Raw genomic sequence first — 23233 nt, forward strand, 5'->3', positions numbered from 1 at the left:
ATTAAGTATTAAATAATGATAAATTAAAATTCAATTTGTGTAATTTTAAATTCTTATGATGAAAGATTATCCGTTTTTTACATTAAAAATTTAAGTGCTATTTAAATGTTATTAAGATGAGATGATGAGGAATATGCCTTATTGAATCTATTGAGAATTTAATTCCGCATCTCTAAACGCCACGCTAAACGCCCCCAATCAGCAGTATCAATTTAAAACAAAATCAACAAATTAATAATTATTATTAATAATAATTTCTCTATTAGGCTATATTTGTTAGTTGTTAAATCTGCATCTGTAAAAATCGCGCTCAAGTTTGTGTAAGGCCCTGTCCGCCCGCAATAATGAAAAAAACGAAATAAAATTACGCAAGGACGCAAAAACTAGACAAAGCAATATTTTGTTGCAATTACTCACGTTTCAGGAATATCTCCTTCAACCCGCGATCAAGTTTATGTAATGTAAGGCCCCGTTTCCCAGCAATAGCAAAAAAACGCTACAAATTAACGCAAGAGCGCAGAGAGGAATGCAAGGTTTTTTTCGCAATAACCCGCGTTGTAGACATTTTTCCTAACTACACCGCACATTAGAATAATATTCTGCATCTCTTGACACCGCAATCAAGTTTGTATAAGGCCCCGTTCTCCCGCAAAATCGACAAACGCAACAAATTAACAAGAGTATGCAAAAACCGGCGATTCCATGTATATTCGAGTTTATTCGCGTTGATGGCATTTCTCCCGAACCAAATTAATAATACAGCCTGGTGAAGAATTTAATTCTGCATTTCCCTATATCGCGTTGTCTAAGCAAGAACCTAAATAATAAGTAAAGGTATTAAAAATATTACATTACCATAACATTTTCGTCATCGTTCGATACATCTTTGGAATAAATATCAAATTCGTACCCGAAATTCGATCGAACGCGATAACAAACTTGTTTATACACAAACATCGGTATATACATAGCAAAAGAGAACAAGTCTATTATGCGAATTCTATTCGAATATTCAAGCGATGAAAATAATCTAAATTATAAACTTACCAGCGTATTGGTCACCGCACACCAAAGGCAAGTGCTAAAACAAAAATAAGAGCAATAGTTAGTTCACTTGCAATGCCGATAAAAAAACTCTTGTGTGAAAGATCATGTTTAGCGATAAATGATAATAATTACATTAGATTTCAATTGCAACACCTACCACACATCTTCTAAGGAACGCTTCGGGAACAGTCCGCGCCAGAATAACCATTGGAAAAACACAATATTCGTATATCACCAGCACACGCGATTCACAATTGCAATGCGACAAACCGACAAACGGCAACAACAACACACTAAAATCAACTGCACTCAACTAAAGTCACGCGTGCATCCGACGTGCGCCGATACTCTCGGCTCGAGAGCACGCTACGATCGTATGCAACTATATACAGCACGTTTTGAGCTTTAATCTGCGTTTTAACGCGTAAAACAGCATAAAAACGACGAATTTTTTATTATTCGTTTTTTATTAATATTGCTTCTATTTGAACGATTTCAACGATCTAAAATGCTTGAAAATGCTTATTTTAGCAAAACAGCACGTTTTGAGCTTTAATCTGCGTAAGCTAAAAACTAAATGCATTATGTTAAACTTCTAGTAAAATAAAAGTAGGGCACAATACCACCGTAGTTTCAATCATATTCGTATTCAAAGCCTTTTAATCTAACACAGCACCTAAATCAATAAGGCAAATTGTCTAGAGTGTGCAACCAATGTACACCGAGAATGAGTTAAACCTGGCACACATAATGTGATTTGTGTGAAGTCACCTTTACATGAAAAGCTCGGTAAAAGCTCCCCCGCAAAGCGTGGGAGAGAAAGGTACGAAGCATTGGACGAAGTTAGTTACCGAAACGCACGTTCGCATGAAGCGTTGACCCATTTGGCGCCAGGGCCGCCAACCGCCATAGAAAAAGCTTCGGGCTTTGCGCACTTTGAGTGAGGACAAATTCGGCAATACATACACAAGCAATAATCTGATCTGCAAAAATATAAAGTGTTCACGTTTACCTGCGACCAATCTGCCTTCCTTTACAATCAAGTTTTAATTCCGCTTTACCAATTGATATCAACCCCCGAACGGTACCGCAAGCTCATTACTGACTAGGAAATAACCTGCAACTGAAAGCAAACTGTAAGTTATCTAATCTTTAAAATAACTCAACAATATTTCAATCTTTTAAACCGAAATATAATTTCAGGACAAAGTGCAATAACATCAAAGTGCCTATAACAAATAGAAAAACATCAGAAGCAATCAATAATGCAATTGAAAGTACATCAGGATGGAGGTAGACTAAACCAACAATAATGGAGTTTTGCATTGATACTCTGCTCCCAACTAATATGCATGCACATTTGTTCAATTTGTGGTAGTTAGACTTGTAATTACTTGACTTGTTGATTTGATTGCTTAACTATTGTAACTATGGATGGTGAACTAGAAGAGATGTCTAGAGTTAGTAGTAGAGAAAGCAGCCACAAGGATGTGGACACATCAAGGAACAGCCTCAAAGTAGGCACCAATAAACTCAACGTGAAAATAAAAGACGAGAAAAAAATTGGTTTCGAACGCGACGCGGATTCAATTGGCAGCACTGGCAGTACAGGAGACGGGCACCACAAGGTGCCAAACAAGATCATTGCCAATTGGAGACATGCATGCGATCGCACCCGGGATAGGACCCGAGACTTACTCAAAAGATGGAGGACACTACCCGAATTTGATCCATCCGCCAGTTCGCCCACCGCTGGCGGCAGTGTGGGACAAAAGACAGAAAGTCTTCAGCGCGAAAGCGGCTGGAGTGTGCACGTCTGGAGTAAGGATATCAAAACAAAAAACATCACAGACAGTCATCCGACTGCACACAGTGCACTACTAGTATTAGTTGTTTAAGTTTCTGATTGCATTGGTTTGGTGTGCGAATGTATTTGACTCTTAGTTTTAGTTGAAAAGGTAATTTACATTTACGACGTGTGTTTTTTTGTTTTGTTTGTTCGCTCGATCTTGACCTCGCGAAAATTTAATGCCAATATTTTATTGCCGCGCGATGTTTATTTATTTGTATCATTAGTATTTGATGCGATAACTTGTGTGCGCACGGATCGCGTGAATTACGCACTCGCACTCTAATTGACCCATCGTGGGGGATGCGGAGCGCGACTTTATTAATTGCGGCCGCTTGCGCTTTCCAGCCACTTGGGTCGACCGCTTCAGCATCGACATGGAGACCGGCGTGAACGAAGGCCACTATCAACTTACGCCGATTCAGACGAATAAATTTTCACACTTCTTTCGAACTTTACTCGATCACGATCAGGACGAACTCATCAGCGAACAGGACATTGAGACTTTAGTCGAGGTAAATATCGACTAATAACTACACTAATATTACATTTTTAATATTTTTAAAAAGCGTTTAAGACACTTTGCTGATTGGGACACATACTCCCCCGAGTACAACATCCTGCGCGAAATCGAACGTGGGTTTATCGCGTCGTTCCTAACCGGCTTTGATGATGAAAAACTTGGTAACACATTTATACTTTGATCGTTAACATCATAACGCATTTTCGTTTATATTTCTACAGGATTTCAAGTAAATAAACAACCATACCTGACCATTGAAGGCTGGTTGTTCAAATGGGCCCAGATGATCTCCGGCAGCAAGAATTTATCGGACTTCCCAGTCTGGCTGCAATACTTCGTCAAGGTGCTCTTTCAAGTAATAAACCGCAGCGGCAGCGGTATAATCACACGCGACGAATTGAGCGCGTTTTATTCTTCGGTGCTTTGTCTTGACACAACCAAAGTAGGCGAAATCCTCGACGTCTCCTACCAGGCGATGACATCCGTAAGTATTATGTTGTTGAGTCGTTAAATTATGCAATGAAATTATTTATAAAACCAGCCTTGAGTTTAACGACTTATTTAGGTAATAAAATATATCTACATGTATATCTATTGCAGAATGGCGACCATGCGCTCACGTTCAAAGCTTATCGCCTCTGCTTCTCGAATTATTTGCTGGGCCGCTATCCGAACGGCCCGGGCCAGTTCATATTCGGCGCGCCGCCACTCCCAATGGCATCCGCGCTCTTTCCCGTCGACTACTCGGCGCTGAACGCACAGCCAGAGGACCTGGAACAATACGCGCCTGATGGCAAGACAACACGACGTAGCGTCATCGTCTAGTCTCATTTTTTTTAGCTTTAGCAACGATATGGCTTATCTTGTTTACCACAAGGCGAAGAGTAGACTTGTAACACCAACCGACGATTGCGGAACTGTTTTCTTGGCACATTTGTTAATATACATATCACTGATTGTGCTAAGTGCGGCTATTTTAAGTCTAATAATATTTACTAGGTTTCCACACTCACATGATGATTGTTTTGTACAGCATTAACTCTATGCTTTCAAACTGTTAATATGACAATCTGTACACACGACCATTTTGAACACACCACACGTGAACAACTTAATTTGTTGACTTAATGTAAAGTAATAAATGTTAACAACGAATTAAAAAACCAAACAGAAAAACGGTATAATATAAAATTTTATGTTTTCTACTACTTGATGCACGCGCGCTTTTCGTCACCTAAGAATATTATCACATCCAGTTAAGGCCACCCGCATAGGAATAATTGATACCTAATGTGGTGCGTGTCGTCATTGTGTCGTATGCGGATGTGCCGGCGGCTGGCAAACATTCTGCGCCTTTGCGAAAGCCTCCAAGATCGATTGTCTAAACATACAAAACCGTAATATAAACATTTTAATGTTTTATTTAAATCATGACGATACGTACCTAAATAAATTCAGGTACTTTATATATGCCCCCACGTGACCAGTGTCCAGATATCTGATAGTCGCCCCAGGCCATATATCCTCCAAGCGTGTGCAACCATCCCGAGGGATGTATGCGTCTGACTTAGCACACAATGCAATAATCAACGATGTGTCAACCGGCGTTGCAAAGTTTTTCAAATGTGTGCACTCGTCCATTAACCCGCGCATGAACCAGATAGCGTCCTTGTCGCGTATCTTCGTCTGCGTGACGTCTTTCGCATTTGTCCTCGGTGTTGACAATCGCATGAGGGATTTTATGAAACGGTATATAGGCTTGGAGGTGGCTTCGGGTACGAGGAGATCTTGACTAGATTTTTCGCTTGCACTCAACTCAAGCAGCTCAATAATTTCCATTGGAGTGAGCGCTCGATTTTCGCATTTTTCTTTGTCAGGGATAGGAAAACCAGGGAGTTTCGCAAGACCAAACTCGGTGGGATCATCCACGATCTTACAGAGTTTCGCAATGATCTGATGATATTGTTTGTCGGAAAAGTACTGCGATTGGAGGAAGTCCCAATCGATTGCTTCACTCATTACGCCTTCAGTGAAAACTGCTGATGCGGTTGACCATGATAAACATGGTACTAATACGAGAGGTTTTGGCCAGTTTGTTGCAGCAAGTGAAGCCATCTAATGTTAAAAATGCAATAAATGTAAATATTTTAAGTTGTTTTTGAAATTAAGAAAAATTCTTACATGTCCTCCCATTGATAAACCTGTAATTCCCATCGGACCAAACCCGTTACGCTCACACCAGTGTAAAAGAGCAATACACTCCAGGATTAAACACCCACCCATGACAAAAATATCTGAGACATTCATCAGACATGACCTTAGTTGGTCCTTGGGTTTTCTTGAGCCATAAAATGGATTTTCCAAAATAATTGAAGCAATTCCTTCCTTGAGCAATGGTTTCACCATTAAATGTCTCCTCTTCCAATAATACTACATATACACATACATAGTGTTCAGAATTCTAAAGTATTTGAGAAATAAACTACATACATGATCACCTGTGCCTGCCAGATGGATGCAAATAGGTCTGTATGGTCCAGGCTTCCATTTGTTGGGTATGACAATTTGACAATGTGCATCTTGTATTTCCGGATGGACGACTTCTGGCAAATGTATCGCCAGCGGACTGAAAAATTTTATATCTTTGACGTGACAATCAGAATACTTCTCTTCCTAAAATATGACACCCTCATTGGAAATTTCCACAGTAACATCTGTTTTTGAGGTAGCATACCTTCAAAATTTCAACGGGATGATTCGCGTCCACGAGATTGTAGCAGAGCTCACGCTTTGAGATGATTTTGCGAAATTGCAGCAGGCTGAAAGAACACGTACATGGATGATGACGATTGTTTACGCGATAATTTCGTGTAACCTTAAAGGGTCAAATTAAAAATCAAACAAAACAAAATTCTACCTACCGCAGGACGTGCTCAGGGTCGCCCCAACCTTTGGTGAAGAACTTCGAGAGCAGAATGCGACGGTACAGCACGTCCAGGCGGCTAACTGGCATCTTTTTCATGAGAACCTGAGCGTGATGAATTTCGACAAAGTCGCGAAATGTTTGTACGTGCACATTGGTGACCGAGTGAGCGAACACTAAACGGCTATCAGACGAGCAGGTCAACTGATGCTTTGATGCATATGTGGTTGCCTGCATTAAATTCCTGCTAGATACATACATACAAATTTGAACATAATTTGCTGTACATAGATATATTCAACTTAATTTTCAGATAAATTTGATTCATTATCACTGTAATCCTCTTTAACATCAAGAAAATCATCACAATCATCATCTTCAACGCTATCGCTCTCCGATTCTTCGTTTGCATCATCAGACATGAAAAAATATCTCAACGGATCCACCCACAGGTCGTCTTTGATAATATCACAAATTACATCGTTGCTAGACGACCGCACTAACCAGTCAAAGAAGTTCTCCAGCGGTGCACCGCGTTTTCGTCCCTGTTTCTCGTTGTTCTCATTACACAAATTCATGTTTTCCTTCCAGTCAACGACAGTTTTCTTCATTGTGTACTCTTCATTCTGGCATTCGTAATTCTTGATTAGTTTATTGTTGTAAAAATATGGATTAGTATCAAATCCGAAAATAATCTGGAAACCGCTTTTCACATCGACTTCGACAACTTGTACGTACTGCAAGTAATGGAAACAATCTTCTATGGAATTGTTCAGCAACAATTTTAGTTTCGGATGATTTGAAAGCTGTAAAAGTTACAATTTACAAAAAAAACTTTATGAAACTAATTGAATATTTACAGCAGTTGCCCAAAAATGTGGTATAGACAGCAGGACAGCATGTCGCTTATCATAAAGCGGCTTCTTTTGGGTGGAAAACTCCTCAATGATACCCAAAATCTTCTTGGTCATCTCCTTAGAGACACCTTCCAGTTGTTCTTGAATAGCATTAGCTTCCTCCAAATTGTTCTGATTTGCTTCCAACTCGCGTTTCAACTTTTTACATTCAGACATCTTCTGTCAATGCACCCTAAGGGTGAGTAATGACAGGATAACACAGGGGTTGTTTTATGCGCATGCGCCATACGCAGTTACACTACAAGGGTGACGCGAATAATCTATATCCAAACAAATGTAATACAAAAAAATGTAACACATTGACATAACAAAGAAAAAAATATTTACAGTGAATAATGTACATCATTTCCGTATGTATATAAATTCTCGCGCCACCGTGTGCATATTGGGTGTATTTTCTGTTTTATTATGGTTACAATCTATTAGTAAATAGTAAAATAAACAGTGATTCTGCAAAACGCTTTTTTTTTAGTCTTTCCCAAAAAATGTGATATCGTATATGGTAGTAAAACCAAAACTTTTTTTTACAATTTTTCTAGCTTTTTCATCCGCTTATAATCCGAGTTTAAACATAGCCCCAAATATCGAATACTATACACTAAGCTACAAACTTATGCAGAAATAAAACTTCTTGCATAGAAACAAAAGAAAAACTAAAACAATTAACTAGAATATATGTAAGAATAACAATTATTTGTGTTTAAAGTAAATGCAAGAGTACACACGAACCCAAAACACACATTCACACGATTCGCCATCTGTGAATATGTATATGTACATTGTTTTGTTTAATTAGTCATTTCAGTTAGTTGGTTGATATTGCAAACGGTACAAATCAATCAGAACAAACGAAAAGAAGCAACCGCGAGTCAAATATTTTCTTATTACGCACTATTTTACTTGTTTAATGTCACTTTCTCCAAAAATTCTTTTGTCAAGCATGGTTTTTTTTTGTGTTTGTTTTGTTTTCCGTTTTGGCACTTATCAATTAAATCCTTACGTCTAAACGACTAAATTCTAGGGACATGTAAATCAAGTAAAATTATCGATAATTAGAAAATAATGAATAGAATACATACGATGTGCGTGTGAAAAATCCCCGAAAATAAAGTAAACTCGAACAAAACGTGTCGCTTAAAAGTAGTAGAAAATTTGCACCTTATTTACTTACTTTTTTCAATTATTTTTTTACTTTTTTTTGTTAGCGCTGAACGTCCTAGCAAAACCTTAAGTATAAATGTTTACTAGACTAACGCAATCGACGATTAAGAGTTAGATTAAAGAGTGTGGGTGTGTAAAAATTCCCCCGCCGCGCGCAATGGTGTTTACTCACAGATTGTCTAGAAAAATATGTGATTTTCCGGCCGTGCGCGACTTCAAACATTCAATGGCACTGCACAATTGTTGTGGCTGGGCTGGGCACTGTGTGAATAGACTCGACCGCAACTTACGCGACTGTCTGTGATGCGTCCTTCTGCTCTTTCGGTGGTTGGTCGTCAGCGGGTACTCGCCAGGAGTCCGTTCGCGCACGTCCACTCGGCGCAAACTGTTTGCCGCTAGTGCGACCTGAGCCAAACGATTGTGCGCGATTTCTGGACATGAAGCGTGCTCCGGTGCCTGCTGGCGCGCTAGTACCTGGTTGCGGATAGTCCCTAAACAAAACAAAAACATTCAAAACTAAGAAGAAAAAAACATTCAAAACTAAGAAAAAAACATTCAAATCTAAGAAAAAAACATTTAAAACTAAGAAAAAAAAGACAAACACAATTACCTTGGTCGATTTCCTGAGCCGGAATTTCTTCGTGCGGTTTTCTCGTCATTTTTACTCGCGGAAAGCGTATGATGACGATTATCAACCGAACAACTCTCCGAAGCGCTGCGATTGCGTTTCTTCGACTGATATTGCGGGCGACCACTTTTCAGAATCTCTTCGATTTGGGGCTAAAAATATAATAATTTAAGATACTCTTCAACACATTCTAAACATTTTACTAACCTCAACAACCCGGAAGTCTTCAATGCGTTTATATTTGCTGAGATAACCAGCTAGTTTCGAATTAACCTGCAGATTACTAGCGTGTTTATAGTATTTCATGAAAGCCCAGAACTTTTCAAGTCCGTACAGCTGACCACTTTCGTAGTCACGCATGGTTTCGTCTTGAAAGTCTTCGTACAACTGCGGCCGGAACTTGGTCTCCAACCCGTACGAATAAAACCGGAAGAGGCACTCAAGCCCATAGCGATAGCCGCATGCAGCGTCCTCTAACGCGATGGTTTTAAACTCGCTGTACATGGAACGATTGAAATTCTCGCGCAGGAAGAACGACCAGAAACGGAACAACGTGTTCATTTCCGATGAGAGTCCACTGCCCCAGCGTTTGCGCTCCTTGAGACAGCGATGGCGGTACTTGTGATAGGCCTGTTGCGTGAAGTTATTATCCTTGAGCAGCGCATGCGATGGATGCTGGAACGCGGGCAGTGATTGCGGCACGCTGCCGTACGACGTACCGAGATTATGTTCGTTTGGACTAGTACCATAACTGCTTCCGGATGTGGTGCGCATTCTATGCTCCTTAACATCGAAAATCCAGCCGACGTGATGCTCCACAGGCGGATTGAACGAGTGCCGAGTCTTTCGTTTCCTCGGCGTGCACGGATCCGGCTGGTCATCTTTGACGACCGCGTAGAATCTAGGAACATTGCGTTGAGTCTTCCGCTGGCGACGCGACAGCGGCTTGGCGTCTTCGTAAACTTGCTGAACAACCGGAGGCGGGGGCGGTGGCACTTGTGGGTTTTGTTTCTTAGGTGCTTGTGGCGCGATCTTTTTGAAATCTTCCTGACTGATGACGTTCACAGTACGATAGCTGCCCTGCGATGATCTGTCATCGACGTCCACCCAAAGATCTTCCTCGTAGTAGAAAAGTCCGTCGTTAATAGCCTGCTCGAGTTCTTGAGTCATTTTCACTCTCGTCGTCCAATCACCGGTTCGATCGTAACCTTCGTGTTTAGGAGGACGGGAGGGCGTCTGAGTAACAATGAGCAGTTTATTAACATCACGATCGCTCAATTCATCGGAATCCTCTTCGGTCCAATCGGTGGTGAAGAGGTTCTGACGGCCGGGCGGCACTTCTTGGTCGAGTTCTTCATCGAAGTGAAAATCGAGTTCTTCGCGTTCGTATTTCGGGTCTTCCTTCTTTGGCGCTTCCTTTTTCTTGCTGGGTTCTTTGCTTTTTCGTTTCACCTCACGCCAGTCATCAACATTACGATTGTTGTGCAATTCTTAACACATTAAAACAAGTTGTAAACAAAACGGTTTATTTTCGAATCGAAATTTCTTCACATACCAACAGTCTGTTGCTGTTGTTGCTCCTCGATGATTTCCGGAATGAATTCGGCGACATCCGGGTTCAAGTTCGGATCCGCTGGTTCCTTCATCTTGCGTAACACAGGCGGTGGTGGAATCATCTTGTGAATAAAAGCCATTGGATTTGTTTCATCCTCTCCATCGGTACCACCCCCAAGTGGCCACTTCTCTGGATCTTTACGCGTGCGCACCTAAACAACACACACACAAAAACAATAGTAACATATGTGACATTTCGGCATGTTAACGAGCGCGCTCACCTTGAAGCCAGCCGATAACTCCAGCTTATCGGAAGCACTGATGGCGCCAATAATCAGCGGCAAATCACTGGTAATCGACTGAATGCGATGAAAGGACGCAATCAGAGTCACCGGCAGGAATCCTTCCTTGCACATCTTGCGCCTTAAGAAAAAGTCGCGCATCAGATTATCCTCGCTGAAATAGTACTCCACCTGTTTGCGGATGTACTCCTTGATGGTGGGCTTGTCCAGCTTGACGTAACTGTGCGCGTCATAGTAAAACGTGCCCATGTAAGGCGCTCGTGACGCGCCACTTTCGAGCGCGTTGTAACCCGCACCATCCATGGTGAACTCCGGCGCGTCCGTGTAGTCAACAGCGCTGCGCGTGTAATTCGCGCGGCGAGTGCCACGCATACCACGCGAACGTCCCCGCGGCGCAGCGGAGGCTGGTCGCGCCGGACGGTTCGATTCGCGCGCTTCATGACGCCAATCGCGATCGTTTTCGCTCACGGTCGATTGCGCATCAGTTGCGGTGGTCGCAATGTTATTACGAGCACCGCGTCGATTACCTTTGTTATTGTTCGAGACTTCAATCTCCAACGGCAGCCACTTTGCTTTATTGTTGCGGATTTCCGATTTGGAACTGGATTGCAGTGGGATCGCTGGCGTTGTTGTCGTTGCGCTGTTTTTACGCTGTAAACAAGCATATTTCAATAGGTTTATTAAATTTTAAGGCAGAAAATTACTCACATCTCCTGCTGGAGCCACACCAAGAGAAGGCCAGTCTTTGACATCATTTAAAACTGGTGCCTGTGAAATAAATTGACATATTTATCAAAATATTCATTGAAAAAATTGTTATTTTTACCTTGTTTGATTTTGTTTTATCTCTAAATGTCTGCACAACAGGTACTGGAGCTGCCTTAGGAGCAGGTACAGGTTGTGGTGCTTGCACTTGCACCTGACTCACAGGAGTAGGTTCAGGTTTAGCCTGCAGCACCCTTTTCTCTTCACCCCTCTGCTTTTTCTGCCAGGGATTCACCACAGGTAGTGGTGCAGCCACGAAAACTTTCTTGGCTGACCCACCTTCATCACTATCCCTGTCAGATTTACCAGCAGGATCATTTTCTTTCACCTCTACTTCCTTCTTAACATCTCTCTCCCTAGCCTCCTTAGAAGACTCCTTGTTTTGGCGCGTGTGCCTATCGTTTCTAGCTCGTTCACGTTGTTTACGCTTATCCTTGCGCTCCTTCCGGTGGTGGCTAACAACCGGCGTGAATTCATCATCTTGTTGCGCCTCGACAGGCTGCACTGACGGCTCCTCCTGCTTGTTTTGTTTATCGTTGCTGGTCTGGACAGGCACAGGCGTATTGTCCATGTTAGCAGCGCTCACGTTCTCCTTGTTACTGTCCATTGCACTCGCCGCCGCCTGCTGCTTGAAATTGAGCAGAGCATCAGCATAGGATGAAGAAGCATGATTGGTGTTGCTGGGAGCAGCAGAATGCACCCGGCCGGTCGACATGAGTATGATGAGGCGGTGCGACGATTCGAGCGTGTGACTGCGGATACGGATAGCTAGGCGAGTGAGGAGCGTACAATATGGGTACCCACCATGTTGACTCAAAACCGCATGGTGCGACAAGTATCTCCGAAGTATCAGCTGCGTCCAACGTTGTCAACGATGTTGATCAGTTGAAGATCGAAGACAAAAACAAAGTTTGTTGTTGTCGACGTAGGTGGATTTCCGGGTTGGGGGACGTGAATCTTCGAGTGGTTCCTTGGCGGCTGTTCCTAGCCTATGATTCAGCACGTGTTCGCGAGCGCGATGTCGACGACGATAGAGCAAAGCACGCGAACAGGGTGCGCGCGGGCGCGCGTTACAGGGCGCTATGTGGGCGAGCGACTAAGGGCACTTATTCCCGATGCGGTGCACGCATTGCGTTGATTGCAAACAGCGCGAAATGCGGCGTTTTTTCTCTCACGTTGCGCTGCGCGCCTCGCGTGCAACAACACGATGGAGCTGCGCTGGAAGGTCCCGAGCACCTTGCACTGCGCATGCGCGCACAAAAAAGATCTGCGCACGAGCAAATGTTCAATGGCAGAGTCGATTGCACGAGAGTTTGTTATCACTTTACAATTCAAACCGTGGCGAACCGCAATTCATCTGGAAAATAATTATTTATATATGGACACAGTTATGAGCCATATTATGATTACAATATTACAACGACATCATTTTTATTATATGAGATATTTGATTTTGCGCATTGAAAGTCAAAGTGACTTCAATAAACTTAAACTACACTTTAGTAAAGCGACTGTACATAAATATTTCACTCACACATATGTCAACACGAATACGAATACTTTTCTGATGTAACCGCTACTGTTGTAGCCTTTGAGTGCGTATCGTTTTTATTTTTAGTTATTTCAGTATTGCCATAACAAGGTGCGACAAAACAGTCGCGCCGCACGCCACCAAAATGCGCGACGTGGTAAAAACGCAGATTCTGAACTTACACGTGATACTAACTGATAAAAAAAGACTCCACGTACTTACACATACCATATTAGTACACACATTCCACTTCATTTCTAATCAATTGATTACAAAGCACGCAAGATTTTAAAGTTTTCCAGTAGTGCAGTGAAAGCAAATGTTATAACCGTCATTATCACATATTCATTCATTATCAATTTTGGCTGAATTTTTCCATGCGCATTTAAACGATGTAAACGATTTGAACGATCCGAGCGTATCGCCCTCAAGTTTACATAATTTATTTAATTGCACACAACAGATAATGCAAGTTTATCAACTAAATTATATAGAATATAATATGCATTTGTGTCAAACTTCACGATTTGGTAAATGTTTAATCTGGTAAACCGGTTTCCAAAAATCAATGATTTTTGTCTTAAATTTTACTTTTACTTCTTTTGCGCGTTTGTTTAATAAAAAAAATAGGTCATTGCTAGCCGAAGGCGTTAACTGCGTGTATTTGGTGACAGTTTCAACAGGTTTTGTGCAATAACACATGTAAAATATTCGATGCACGAGGTTTAATTTAAAAAATTTATTTTTAGAAGTTCTTTTAATGATTTGGGATAGGCAACCAAATATACATCCAGTTGAAGAAAGCAATACCTTTAAACATCAATGATTATTTAAAAATATTACATTATCAGGGTCACACACTACATTTTATTGTAAATATCTTTATTTCTTTACTTCGACAATTACTAAAATATATAATACACATATTGCCATCTCGTTATGATGTACATTTAATTTTATAAAATATAGAAATGGAATGTTTATTACTAATTAACTATCAATATATTTGTACAAAGTATTCAGTACTGTAAAAATATCCTATCCTATCGCGAAATTGAATCTGTATTGACTGCACGTTCTAATTTAACAAACAAAAATACTTTTCCGATCACAGCCAATGCAGATATGTATTTCAATTTTATGGTCTTTGACTTTCCTTTCTTCACGCATTTAACTATTTACAGAGAGCGATGTGAGATGTGCGTTCAATTTGAGCGCACACCGCGTAATTTGAATTAGAAGTAGAATAGTATCACAATGGAAGTATTCAAAAAAGATAGATGATGCGCGCATAAATACAACTCTATGCCAGGCGTCTTAAATTGAGCTACAAAAAAACACTTCGCTTCGCATAAATGATTTAAAATGATAACAAAATAATTTCTTGCTGATTCTCTCCTCACGTACGATTAAACTTTAGACTATTTACACATTTTACATAGATATAAACTTCTTTGAAGATTCTTCTGAATAATATTGTCAATTGTCAAATAATAGCACTTTTGTTTTTTAGTCCGCTTAAAGTTCGGTTTAGTTTGATTTGAACACACACGATTTAGATATACGTCTTCTTAATCTTCTTCTGCAGCGTACCATCGCTGGCAATATTCAGATCCTTGCTCGTCTCCAGGTTGTCTTTCTTTGGAGGCGGCGGGATATTCACGTGAACGTTCAAATTAACCGACTTATTCGGACGCGGCGCTAAAAAATTCGTCGGATTTCTTCTGAAACGAATTAAATCACACATTAACATCACTTTTAACTAAAAAATAAATTTTTTACAAACTTACCCTTCTAATTGATTGTGCTGTTCGATAAATGGCGCCGTAAAATCTTGCTGTGGATGAAATTTTCGTGAAAATACATAACCGGATATGAAACCCATGAGTAGACACAAAATGGCGGCGCCCAGGACCCACATTTGAAGAGTTTCCGCCGTGTAGATCACCAGACGTTGTTTTACAGCACAGTTAATGTGTCCGTCAACTTCATTCTCGCAATCGTTCAAGTCATTCACTGCTAAAAGAGGATCAATCTGTTTTGTCTCTTGTATTGTCGATTCTATCTCCTTATCTATGTCATTCGTGATGATTTTCGGATTTTTCTTCTCTTCGCTGTCTGAAACCATACAAACATTGTTAATATTTATGTCAAAATACTAAAAACGTGAATTACCTGGTGCAGTAGATGGAACCCCAGCAGTTCTACATTTCGATTCATCTCCTTTGTAGATATCCTGAATTAAAGCACGTTTGAGTGTCCTAGTCTTGTCTAAACTAACACAACTGAGTTTTTTCGTGTTCCACGCACAATGAGGATCTTGTAATTGCACGCAGGCCCCACAGGACTTCATTGAGTTACAATGCAATATTTCCGCTAGTCGTACCTCGTCCCTTCCTACCACAATAACCTTCCCGTGACCTGGAGCTATCTTAAGTTGAGTAATAGGCAATCCATTCGGGAGGATGACATTCTCCGATATTACAATTGCTCTGGCCGTTTCATTATTCAACGCTACATTTACCAACTTTAACACTTTGCCGTTATCAGTGCCTACATAGATGACGTCAAACAAGCCATCATCCACTGTGGCCACCTGAGCGTCGACAGCAATGGCGGTGAAACGATACTGCAAACTGACACGGATAAGAATCGGTTTACCAAACATGGCGGGCACGGAATTCTCCATCAACGAATGTGTCTTGACGAAATTCACATTGTTCTCGGGAAGAATTCGACTGTCAGGCACGCATTGTCCCGGCCGCGGGTTGGGAATCTACACAAAAAGCATTGTTTAATAAATTGTCCTCAATAAAGAGACATGTATCATGCGACGTACTTTCTCCTTAGAAACAGGAAGCCAATTCGAATTGATCCCTTCCTGCTGCTTGAAGTTGCCCTCGAACGCGGCGATTACATCGCGCATGTTATACACGCAAATGGCCGACCCACCAATCGCATTGCTCGGCGTTGTTAACGTACCGTAAATGACGTGATTCGTAAGATTACTACCGTATTTACCTTCAACGACATCACTTGTTGATTCTGTAATTAATACACACACAAAGTCACATAAAAACAGTACAAAAAATCACCGCCATTTTAAAAACTTACGAATTTCATCGAAATAAAACGGATATTCTCCAGGTACTGAACAATTGAGTCGGGTTTTGAGGAATGATGTCCACCTGTCACGAAATTGGTGCGGTCCACCTTTGTCTTCTTTGCAGACTCTCGCAACGCGTGAGTAAATCACTTTACCGCAGTTGATGTACTCCACAGCGGTCTCCCGGTAGAAAAAGAAGATGTAATCGCCATACGGCACTGAACTAACAAAGTTGGGAGCATTCAACTGTTTGAGATCGGAAAGTTCCGTGCGCTGCGGTTCTCTGTAAATGAGCGGATCTCCGCCGGAAAAGTCCGCCACTGTCGCCGAGTATAATTGCCCGTTGCTATAAACGGCCGTACTGTTGTGGTATGGGTCATAGGGACACACCCCGATGCCTTCAAATTCTCTTTCTATCGAGTATTTTCCGTTCTAACGAAAAAAAAAAAACAAAAACAAAATAAAATAACATCAGATAAATTTTTGAATACTTTGACTTACATTTCTTGAGTAATATCTACATTGTGGCTTGAATGAATTGGTCCCACAAATTAAAAACACCCCCGGTGAGGTAGGATGCATAATTCGTATATAATTCTCGCAATCTTCCTCGGGACTCTTTCCTTTGAGGATGCACAATTGCATATGTGCTTCAGATGATTGCCATTCTATTCTAGACTCTTTGCGTTCTAAAAAGTCATACACGCTAAGATTATAAACGGTATTTCTAGCCCCAAGTAGCACTGTTTGTTCGTCCTGATTCAGGACAATAAAATGATCCGGATATGAAGCATTGCCGACGAATTTAATCGTGGGCAGTTGTCCAATATCGCTGATTACTTTCGAAGAGGTGTCCGGGAGCCACGCCCTCACTGGAAGCGCTACCAGCGCCACCATAATCAGTGTAGACACTAGCGCAGCGTCGGAAGTCCATCGCCGCCATGTTGAATACGCGGTGGTCATGATGCTGGGCAGTTAAAACCTCTCGTTACTGCCGTTTCACGTTCATTGTCTGCAATTGAGATGAGAAAATTTCAATTTCCAGGAATGTTAACAACGATGCCACGATTATGCCGATTAATTCAATCTAAACGCACGCTTCCTGTTTAAGATGGCCGCTAACGATGGCATGTTTAAATCACGAATTCGTCGAGTGATCAAATAAACTTCGGACGACAATATTCCGCAAGGTTTACTGCAATTCTCATTTCCATGATGTAACATTTTAAATGTAAATGTCGAGCGATAAATCTTGGCGCAAAGGAAGCAAAGGAAATGTAGAACCGTGGCGTTGAAGCGTTTTTGTTCGCTTAGAAGAAAGACCGCGGAGGAAGGAAAAAAGAAAAGAAAAATGAATTCATGTACGCGGAACGTATGCGTTGCACGTATTCATAGCATAACAATCATATGCATTATATGATGTACATGCGTGTACACATGTGTAATTAACCGTTGGATGGTTACAGCACGGTTCAGCGATCTTGTTTCTACAAGAATATCATCCGAACAACGTGTTATTTAAAGCTCTCATATTAAAAACATGCATTTCTAAAGAAAAATTTTCAAAAAAATCAAAAAATCGATTTCTTTTACTGATTACTCTGTATATATACTTACAAACAAGACAAAAAATATACAGTTGATTAAGAATTTAGTAAAGAATTGATTAGTGAAAAAATAATCATTGTAACTGCTTACATCTTCGAGGAATTAATTAATAACTAAACAAAATGCTTTGTGTGTGGTAACCAAAAAAGAAAAATGTTTCCTTTGTGTAACTTTTATGGTAAACCTTACAAACCGCCGCTAATTATACCAGCAATTGTTGTTTTTATCATTCAAATAACAACAAACTAATATTACAAGATAGTGCGGCGCCTATGCCCATTTTTATGATAATGAACGCACAAGTTTTTATTTTTACAGTTAGTCATCGACAACGGACGCGTACGAAATCGAATTGTACGAATATGTTTTTAATAATCGACTTTCTCTTTGACCTATCATGCCATACATCTACAAGAGTATGTGTCGTGAACTTCGCCGAATGCATGAATAGAAGAATCACCCGCAAGCGCACGCTTTTTCTGAACACACAAAGCTTCGCCGCCGCTAGAATCTAATACAAGACACAAGACGAAAACCGAAAGTATGCGAAGAGCGAAGAGAAGATAAACGTTGTCATTACAACAATGATGCTCACGTTCGGCGGCATTTCATTACAATCGTACTCGCATTTCATTTCGTGTTAAAATATCTCTTCAAACACTCAGAAAACATTTTTTCTGTGTGAAAAAAGCAAAAACCACGCGTATTTTACACGAAATTTAAAATCGTGTGCTGTTTTACTTTCTTTGTGAGTTCAGTAGGTAAGTGAACACAGTTTCACTTGCTTGTATGACACGTTGTTGTTGTTTGTCGTGCGTTGTGAACGTTAAATTGCATTCGACTCAATGACAAACAATGATTTCCATCGAAACTACGTATCGAATCACAATTACGCCGTTGTTTCGAGACTGGAGAAATCTTTTATGAACTAGTTCGTGGTAAGCATGCGAGTGTGCGTCAGAAAAAAGGAATTCAAATTAGATCAAATCACTTAGCAGCAGTTACGCTTATGACATGCCACGACACGATTTACTGAGTAATTGTGCTTAGTCAACATCGGACAACAGCAGCCGGACAGAATCCGAAATGTTACAGAGATAATGATTGTTTTAGGTGTTGTGGACTGGTCAGAATTTACGAGTATGGTTTTGTTTTAATTGGTGTTACAGACCTCAACCTGGACCTTTGATTTTTTTAGACTTTTAGACTTTAGAATTATGTGAACGCAGTGGCAGGTGGTAGGCGATGGGCGAGCTTTGGTAATAATGGCCGGCAGGCATGAGAAAATCTATAGAACTGTTGCCAAGAGGGTGATTTGTGCATGTTGCATAGGTTCTATTGTTAAAGGGCGATCGGAAATCTGTAGCAGATGTAAAAATATAAATTTTCAAAAATTCAAACCACCTGGAGTACAAATTAGTTTAAATCGTCCAAATTTGGCTATAAAATAAATATATTTCTAGATATAAAAATCATAAACATTTCCGTGGTTTCCTTTGTGTGTTTCACCTTGAGTAGGACTTTGTTGGTCTGCTAAAAGCATCACAATGAACGTGCAGAGTAGAAAAAAAGAAGACACGTCCATCCGCAATAAAACACCCGATGACCGACCGGCTCGACCACTCCACTCCTCTCTTCGCGAGCAAAAGACGCTTTAAAACTCTTTAAAAGTTTATTTCTCAGTACTACACACCGTTGTTGTTGCTGTGGATATAGCTATGTGTGCGCCAGCGAGGCCGGAAAACAAAGAGTCTCTTCGCGTCTTAACGCCACAAAGATTCGGAGCACGAAAAGGACAAAACGAGCGCGATTTAATGGCCTTCGATATTTATTAGTTTCAATTATCTCATTTGAATCGCGCGCACAACAAAGCATTAAAAGCCTGGAAAAAATGACCATGCGAATGGTAAAAAGGAGCGACAAGAAGCAATTAGTAATGGCCACATATTATTGGTTTATTTACGACCATAATGAGCGTGTCTTTTTTTGGCAATTGATGATTTAATACGCGGCGTGGCTATAAAACAACAAAAGCATTTATGCGCAACAAAAACACAACGAAACAAGATGAGCGAGCGCTGCGTTATTATTTTATTGGTCATGCTTCAGCGCATTATGTACTTGAGTTGACAACTAGTTATTGATTGAGGTTATGTAACGTTTAGGTTATGTGAGCATCCATTTTGAAGGTTATCTTCAAATACAAAACATTTTTGTATCGCCCATCAGCAAAACACGAAATGCTTTCGTAATTATACGCAACGACAATCTAAAAGCAATTTGTAGGTAGGTACGACCAAAGTGAAGTAGCGAAGCGAAGGTCCGAAGCCGAGAGATTACCAGCTACGATGAGACAACCAAAAAAGAAAGAAGAATAAAAAAACTACGCTGCACACAGCACAAGTAAATTACGAAAATTACCGCTGGCTCCTAGCGCCATAAAACAAAGTTTCGTCAACAAGATGGCGACAACGACATACCAAGCATGCTTACATCTCCACACGACACCACTACCTGTACTTCCCACATTTAGTTGCGAGGCATAAATTAAGCCCAGAGACATACAACACACACAATTAGCACGATTCAGGATTAGGAAGTAACCAGAAAACAAAACAATTGCAATTAGAGAAAATTTTTCAGCCGGTGTTTGTTTCCCAGCGTGAATAGTAATAAACACAGGCTGGGAAATGACTACGAGTGCGATTAATTGCATTTGCATCACACGAAGGTGTGCGCCGTGAGTTAATTAGCGAAAAAAACGCGTTTATGCAGTTGTGCGAAGTATTGTTTGCAATGTTTGCTGCATAACGATAGCATGATATTAAATTCTATTGAATGCACCTTGTGATGGTGCTGCCTGGGCCGGAACGGCATAAGCGAGCGTAACGACACATTCACTTCGAAGTTCCCATTCATTATTTCATTAAGTTTACTATTACGCTGATGCATTATGCATTAAGAAGCGCATTGTTGTCTGAAATGGCTGCAATAATTTCTTATTTATTGAACTTTTCACGTTTTCCAACCTAGATTACTCCACAATGCATGGAAATATTTTTTCGTCAGATTTTTATTTAAAATGAAAAAATCATTTGACAATGCTATATATGCATTTTGAATGATAATTAAAATCTGTGCTGTGTGTTCCCCGCCAAGTCAAAGCTATTAACATGTCCGAATGTCTATTAATGAATAGATTGTTGAACTTAGACCTACAACGCACATTGGAATTAATGATCGACTGATTGAGTGAGCGCCTTAATGTGACTAATGCAACTTTCCCTCCGGTGGAGAGCACACGCAAATCAAGACTATGTTAATCGGCGTTTACATCGACAATCGAACATAACTGTTACATCTTTCTATCTATTTGGCTATTTTTCAACTCATAGAATACTGACACTGAACAGGAACAAAGCGACACAGCCATAGACTTGTTTGAAAACCCGTTAATTGCGCCGCGAGTCGTTCAAACGGGTATAAAACGGAAGTTTCTGTAATTTAATCGACGAATTATAACGAAATTAAAACAGATTTATGATCGAAAGCAAAAATTTCAAAAATTACTATTAAATTTTATGTTCCACATTATCATCCACAACACATTCCTGCTGACTAATCAGGATAATGATGTGTCAGCGGGTAAGCTTGACATAAATATAGATTTCGACGAAAAGAAGCTTAAACAAAGTTTATCTATATTTTTTTGTAAGTCATAATGTAGTTTGAGTGTTTTACGCTTTACACTTGTTTTGGGACGGGAGTAAAAAGCGTCCAGATTGCCATGACGCAATGATTTAATGGATCCCAATTGATTCCAGTTGTTAATGGAACGAATGGGTGGATATGAGATCAAACGCGCCGTTTTTTGAGTGTTAATGCAACAATAAATTGCGATGTTGACACACTCTCGAGATGGACGACGAGACCAAAACGAGATAATTAGTGGGTGGCCACTCCAAGAATCACTAAAAAGTATGCAAATCTTTACTTTCATATTTATTGTGCGGTTTAAATTAAAATAAAACAGAAAAATTGAATAAAAAGTAAAAAATTGCATTTTTTCAAAATTAATTAATTAATTACTCATTAATTATACCAGATAGAGATTTTTTCTTTTTAGGAAAATGTTCCTTATTTAATTCTCTATCTTTTGATAATAATTTTGTATTAATAAACATATTGGTAAAATAATAATACGTAAAAATCCTCAAAATTTACTAAAATTTCAGATGTTTTTGCGTTTTTTCTTGTATTGAAGCCAAAATATACGTAAAATTAGCAACATTTTTACTGAAGATTATGTAGAATATTGTACAAAATCTGTTTCTAAAAAAATACCCATTTATCACATCCAGTTTTCAATTTATTCATCATAAACTACAAAAAATATCAATTATTTTTGACAATTGTGACTTTTCTCTAAATTTTAATCACGTGGGAAGATGTGAAGATGATATACTACCCAAAAATTAAACATTCTACGTGGGCATATGCAAATATTTTCACTTTTTATTTTTAATATCAACCAAAACTCCAAAAACCACACCGCAACACCTTAATGACACGATTTACATCGCTATACCCAACTGCGAACATAAATTTCAACATTAAGCATCATAAGATTACGATTAAAAGAATAATGACTCAGAGTGTTACCAAATATTTTCATTTGTCACCGATACGGAGCATTATGAATCGCACAGAGCAATAAAAAACCATTCATAGGATAACCACGCCGCGTTAATAAGCCGGCATGAAAGAAGCAGCGCGCCATGCCGCGCCGGTAATTTGCTTCATATTCTTTGCTCTGCTCATTTATTAAGCTATAATCTGCGCCGAACTCGTCGCATTTGTTTTGCTGCAGTTTTCTTAACGACAGACATGCATTATTAGCGTGTTCCTTATTAAAACACGCTACGATCCTGCCCCTGCGTGTGTGTGTTGGATGCTGCGCGTCTGCCGGGCGACTTCTAGGACTTAAGGAGCAACGGACCGGACAGGTTTAAGTTTGTACAAGCAACAGTTTCAGTTTATAGTTGCCACTTTCCAGTTTGCAGAGGTGCAGACGCGCGATGATGATGTTCTCTTTCCGAGTGGTCAGCCAGCCACTAGACTTAAGTTTTCATGCGAGCAAGTGCTCGTAACTTGCGCTGTGTGCACAAGCGGCTTTTATATTTAGTACACGGCGACTGGACAGCTTTTTCATAACCAGTTTTACTGCACGCAGAATGACCAGACTCGAAAAGTCTCATTTCATTTCAAATTCAAAATATATTCACTTATTAATAATTTATTTTTTACTAATATTTAATC

General features: G+C 40.1%; 5 protein-coding genes across 8 annotated transcripts in view; 1 reads left to right on the forward strand and 4 right to left on the reverse strand.

The window, feature by feature from the left end:
• The first annotated feature begins 2346 nt into the window (after window positions 1–2346).
• On the forward strand, window positions 2347–4595 carry LOC135797840 (uncharacterized). Its single transcript, XM_065310387.1, has 5 exons — window positions 2347–2868; window positions 3245–3411; window positions 3466–3580; window positions 3641–3903; window positions 4020–4595. The coding sequence occupies exons 1-5, from the start codon at window positions 2478–2480 to the stop codon at window positions 4242–4244; spliced, it is 1161 nt and encodes a 386-aa protein (XP_065166459.1). The 5' UTR covers window positions 2347–2477; the 3' UTR covers window positions 4245–4595.
• Window positions 4594–6548, reverse strand: LOC135797839 (protein ABHD18). The gene is made up of 6 exons (XM_065310386.1): window positions 6341–6548; window positions 6154–6238; window positions 5910–6092; window positions 5601–5849; window positions 4864–5534; window positions 4594–4800 (listed from the first exon to the last, which is right to left on the reverse strand). The coding sequence occupies exons 1-6, from the start codon at window positions 6439–6441 to the stop codon at window positions 4725–4727; spliced, it is 1365 nt and encodes a 454-aa protein (XP_065166458.1). The 5' UTR covers window positions 6442–6548; the 3' UTR covers window positions 4594–4724.
• Window positions 6549–6619: 71 nt separating this feature from the next.
• Window positions 6620–7506, reverse strand: Set (NAP domain-containing protein SET). Its single transcript, XM_065310388.1, has 2 exons — window positions 7203–7506; window positions 6620–7148 (listed from the first exon to the last, which is right to left on the reverse strand). The coding sequence occupies exons 1-2, from the start codon at window positions 7413–7415 to the stop codon at window positions 6645–6647; spliced, it is 717 nt and encodes a 238-aa protein (XP_065166460.1). The 5' UTR covers window positions 7416–7506; the 3' UTR covers window positions 6620–6644.
• Window positions 7507–7644: 138 nt separating this feature from the next.
• On the reverse strand, window positions 7645–12902 carry larp (La related protein). Of its 3 annotated transcripts, none has more exons than XM_065310385.1 (8): window positions 12474–12902; window positions 11731–12294; window positions 11613–11672; window positions 10884–11555; window positions 10604–10814; window positions 9256–10538; window positions 9031–9200; window positions 7645–8911 (listed from the first exon to the last, which is right to left on the reverse strand). In XM_065310385.1, the coding sequence occupies exons 1-8, from the start codon at window positions 12474–12476 to the stop codon at window positions 8707–8709; spliced, it is 3168 nt and encodes a 1055-aa protein (XP_065166457.1). In that variant the 5' UTR covers window positions 12477–12902; the 3' UTR covers window positions 7645–8706. The 3 variants fall into 3 exon arrangements, with proteins under 3 accessions (XP_065166457.1, XP_065166456.1, XP_065166455.1); XM_065310384.1 differs by having other exon boundaries at window positions 11731–12297; XM_065310383.1 differs by having other exon boundaries at window positions 11731–12902.
• Window positions 12903–14065: 1163 nt separating this feature from the next.
• LOC135797023 (semaphorin-1A-like) overlaps window positions 14066–23233 on the reverse strand; it is a 31238-nt gene continuing 22070 nt past the window's right edge. The window contains exons 3-8 of one of the 2 annotated variants that reach the window (XM_065309183.1): window positions 16808–17318; window positions 16315–16738; window positions 16040–16245; window positions 15376–15976; window positions 14991–15318; window positions 14066–14921 (exon numbers count right to left, since the gene is read on the reverse strand). In XM_065309183.1, coding sequence (XP_065165255.1) covers window positions 14756–14921; window positions 14991–15318; window positions 15376–15976; window positions 16040–16245; window positions 16315–16738; window positions 16808–17269 — 2187 coding nt within the window. In that variant the 5' untranslated portion in view covers window positions 17270–17318 and the 3' untranslated portion in view covers window positions 14066–14755. Of the gene's footprint in view, window positions 14925–14990; window positions 15319–15375; window positions 15977–16039; window positions 16246–16314; window positions 16739–16807; window positions 17319–23233 lie in introns of both variants that reach the window. The other variant, XM_065309182.1, reaches the window with a different exon arrangement.

Source organism: Atheta coriaria, unplaced genomic scaffold (assembly GCF_025399875.1).
Source record: "Atheta coriaria isolate IRGN ID8LTWV9N9 unplaced genomic scaffold, Caltech_Dcor_3.1 hic_scaffold_8_pilon, whole genome shotgun sequence".
Classification (NCBI taxonomy): domain Eukaryota; kingdom Metazoa; phylum Arthropoda; class Insecta; order Coleoptera; family Staphylinidae; genus Dalotia; species Dalotia coriaria.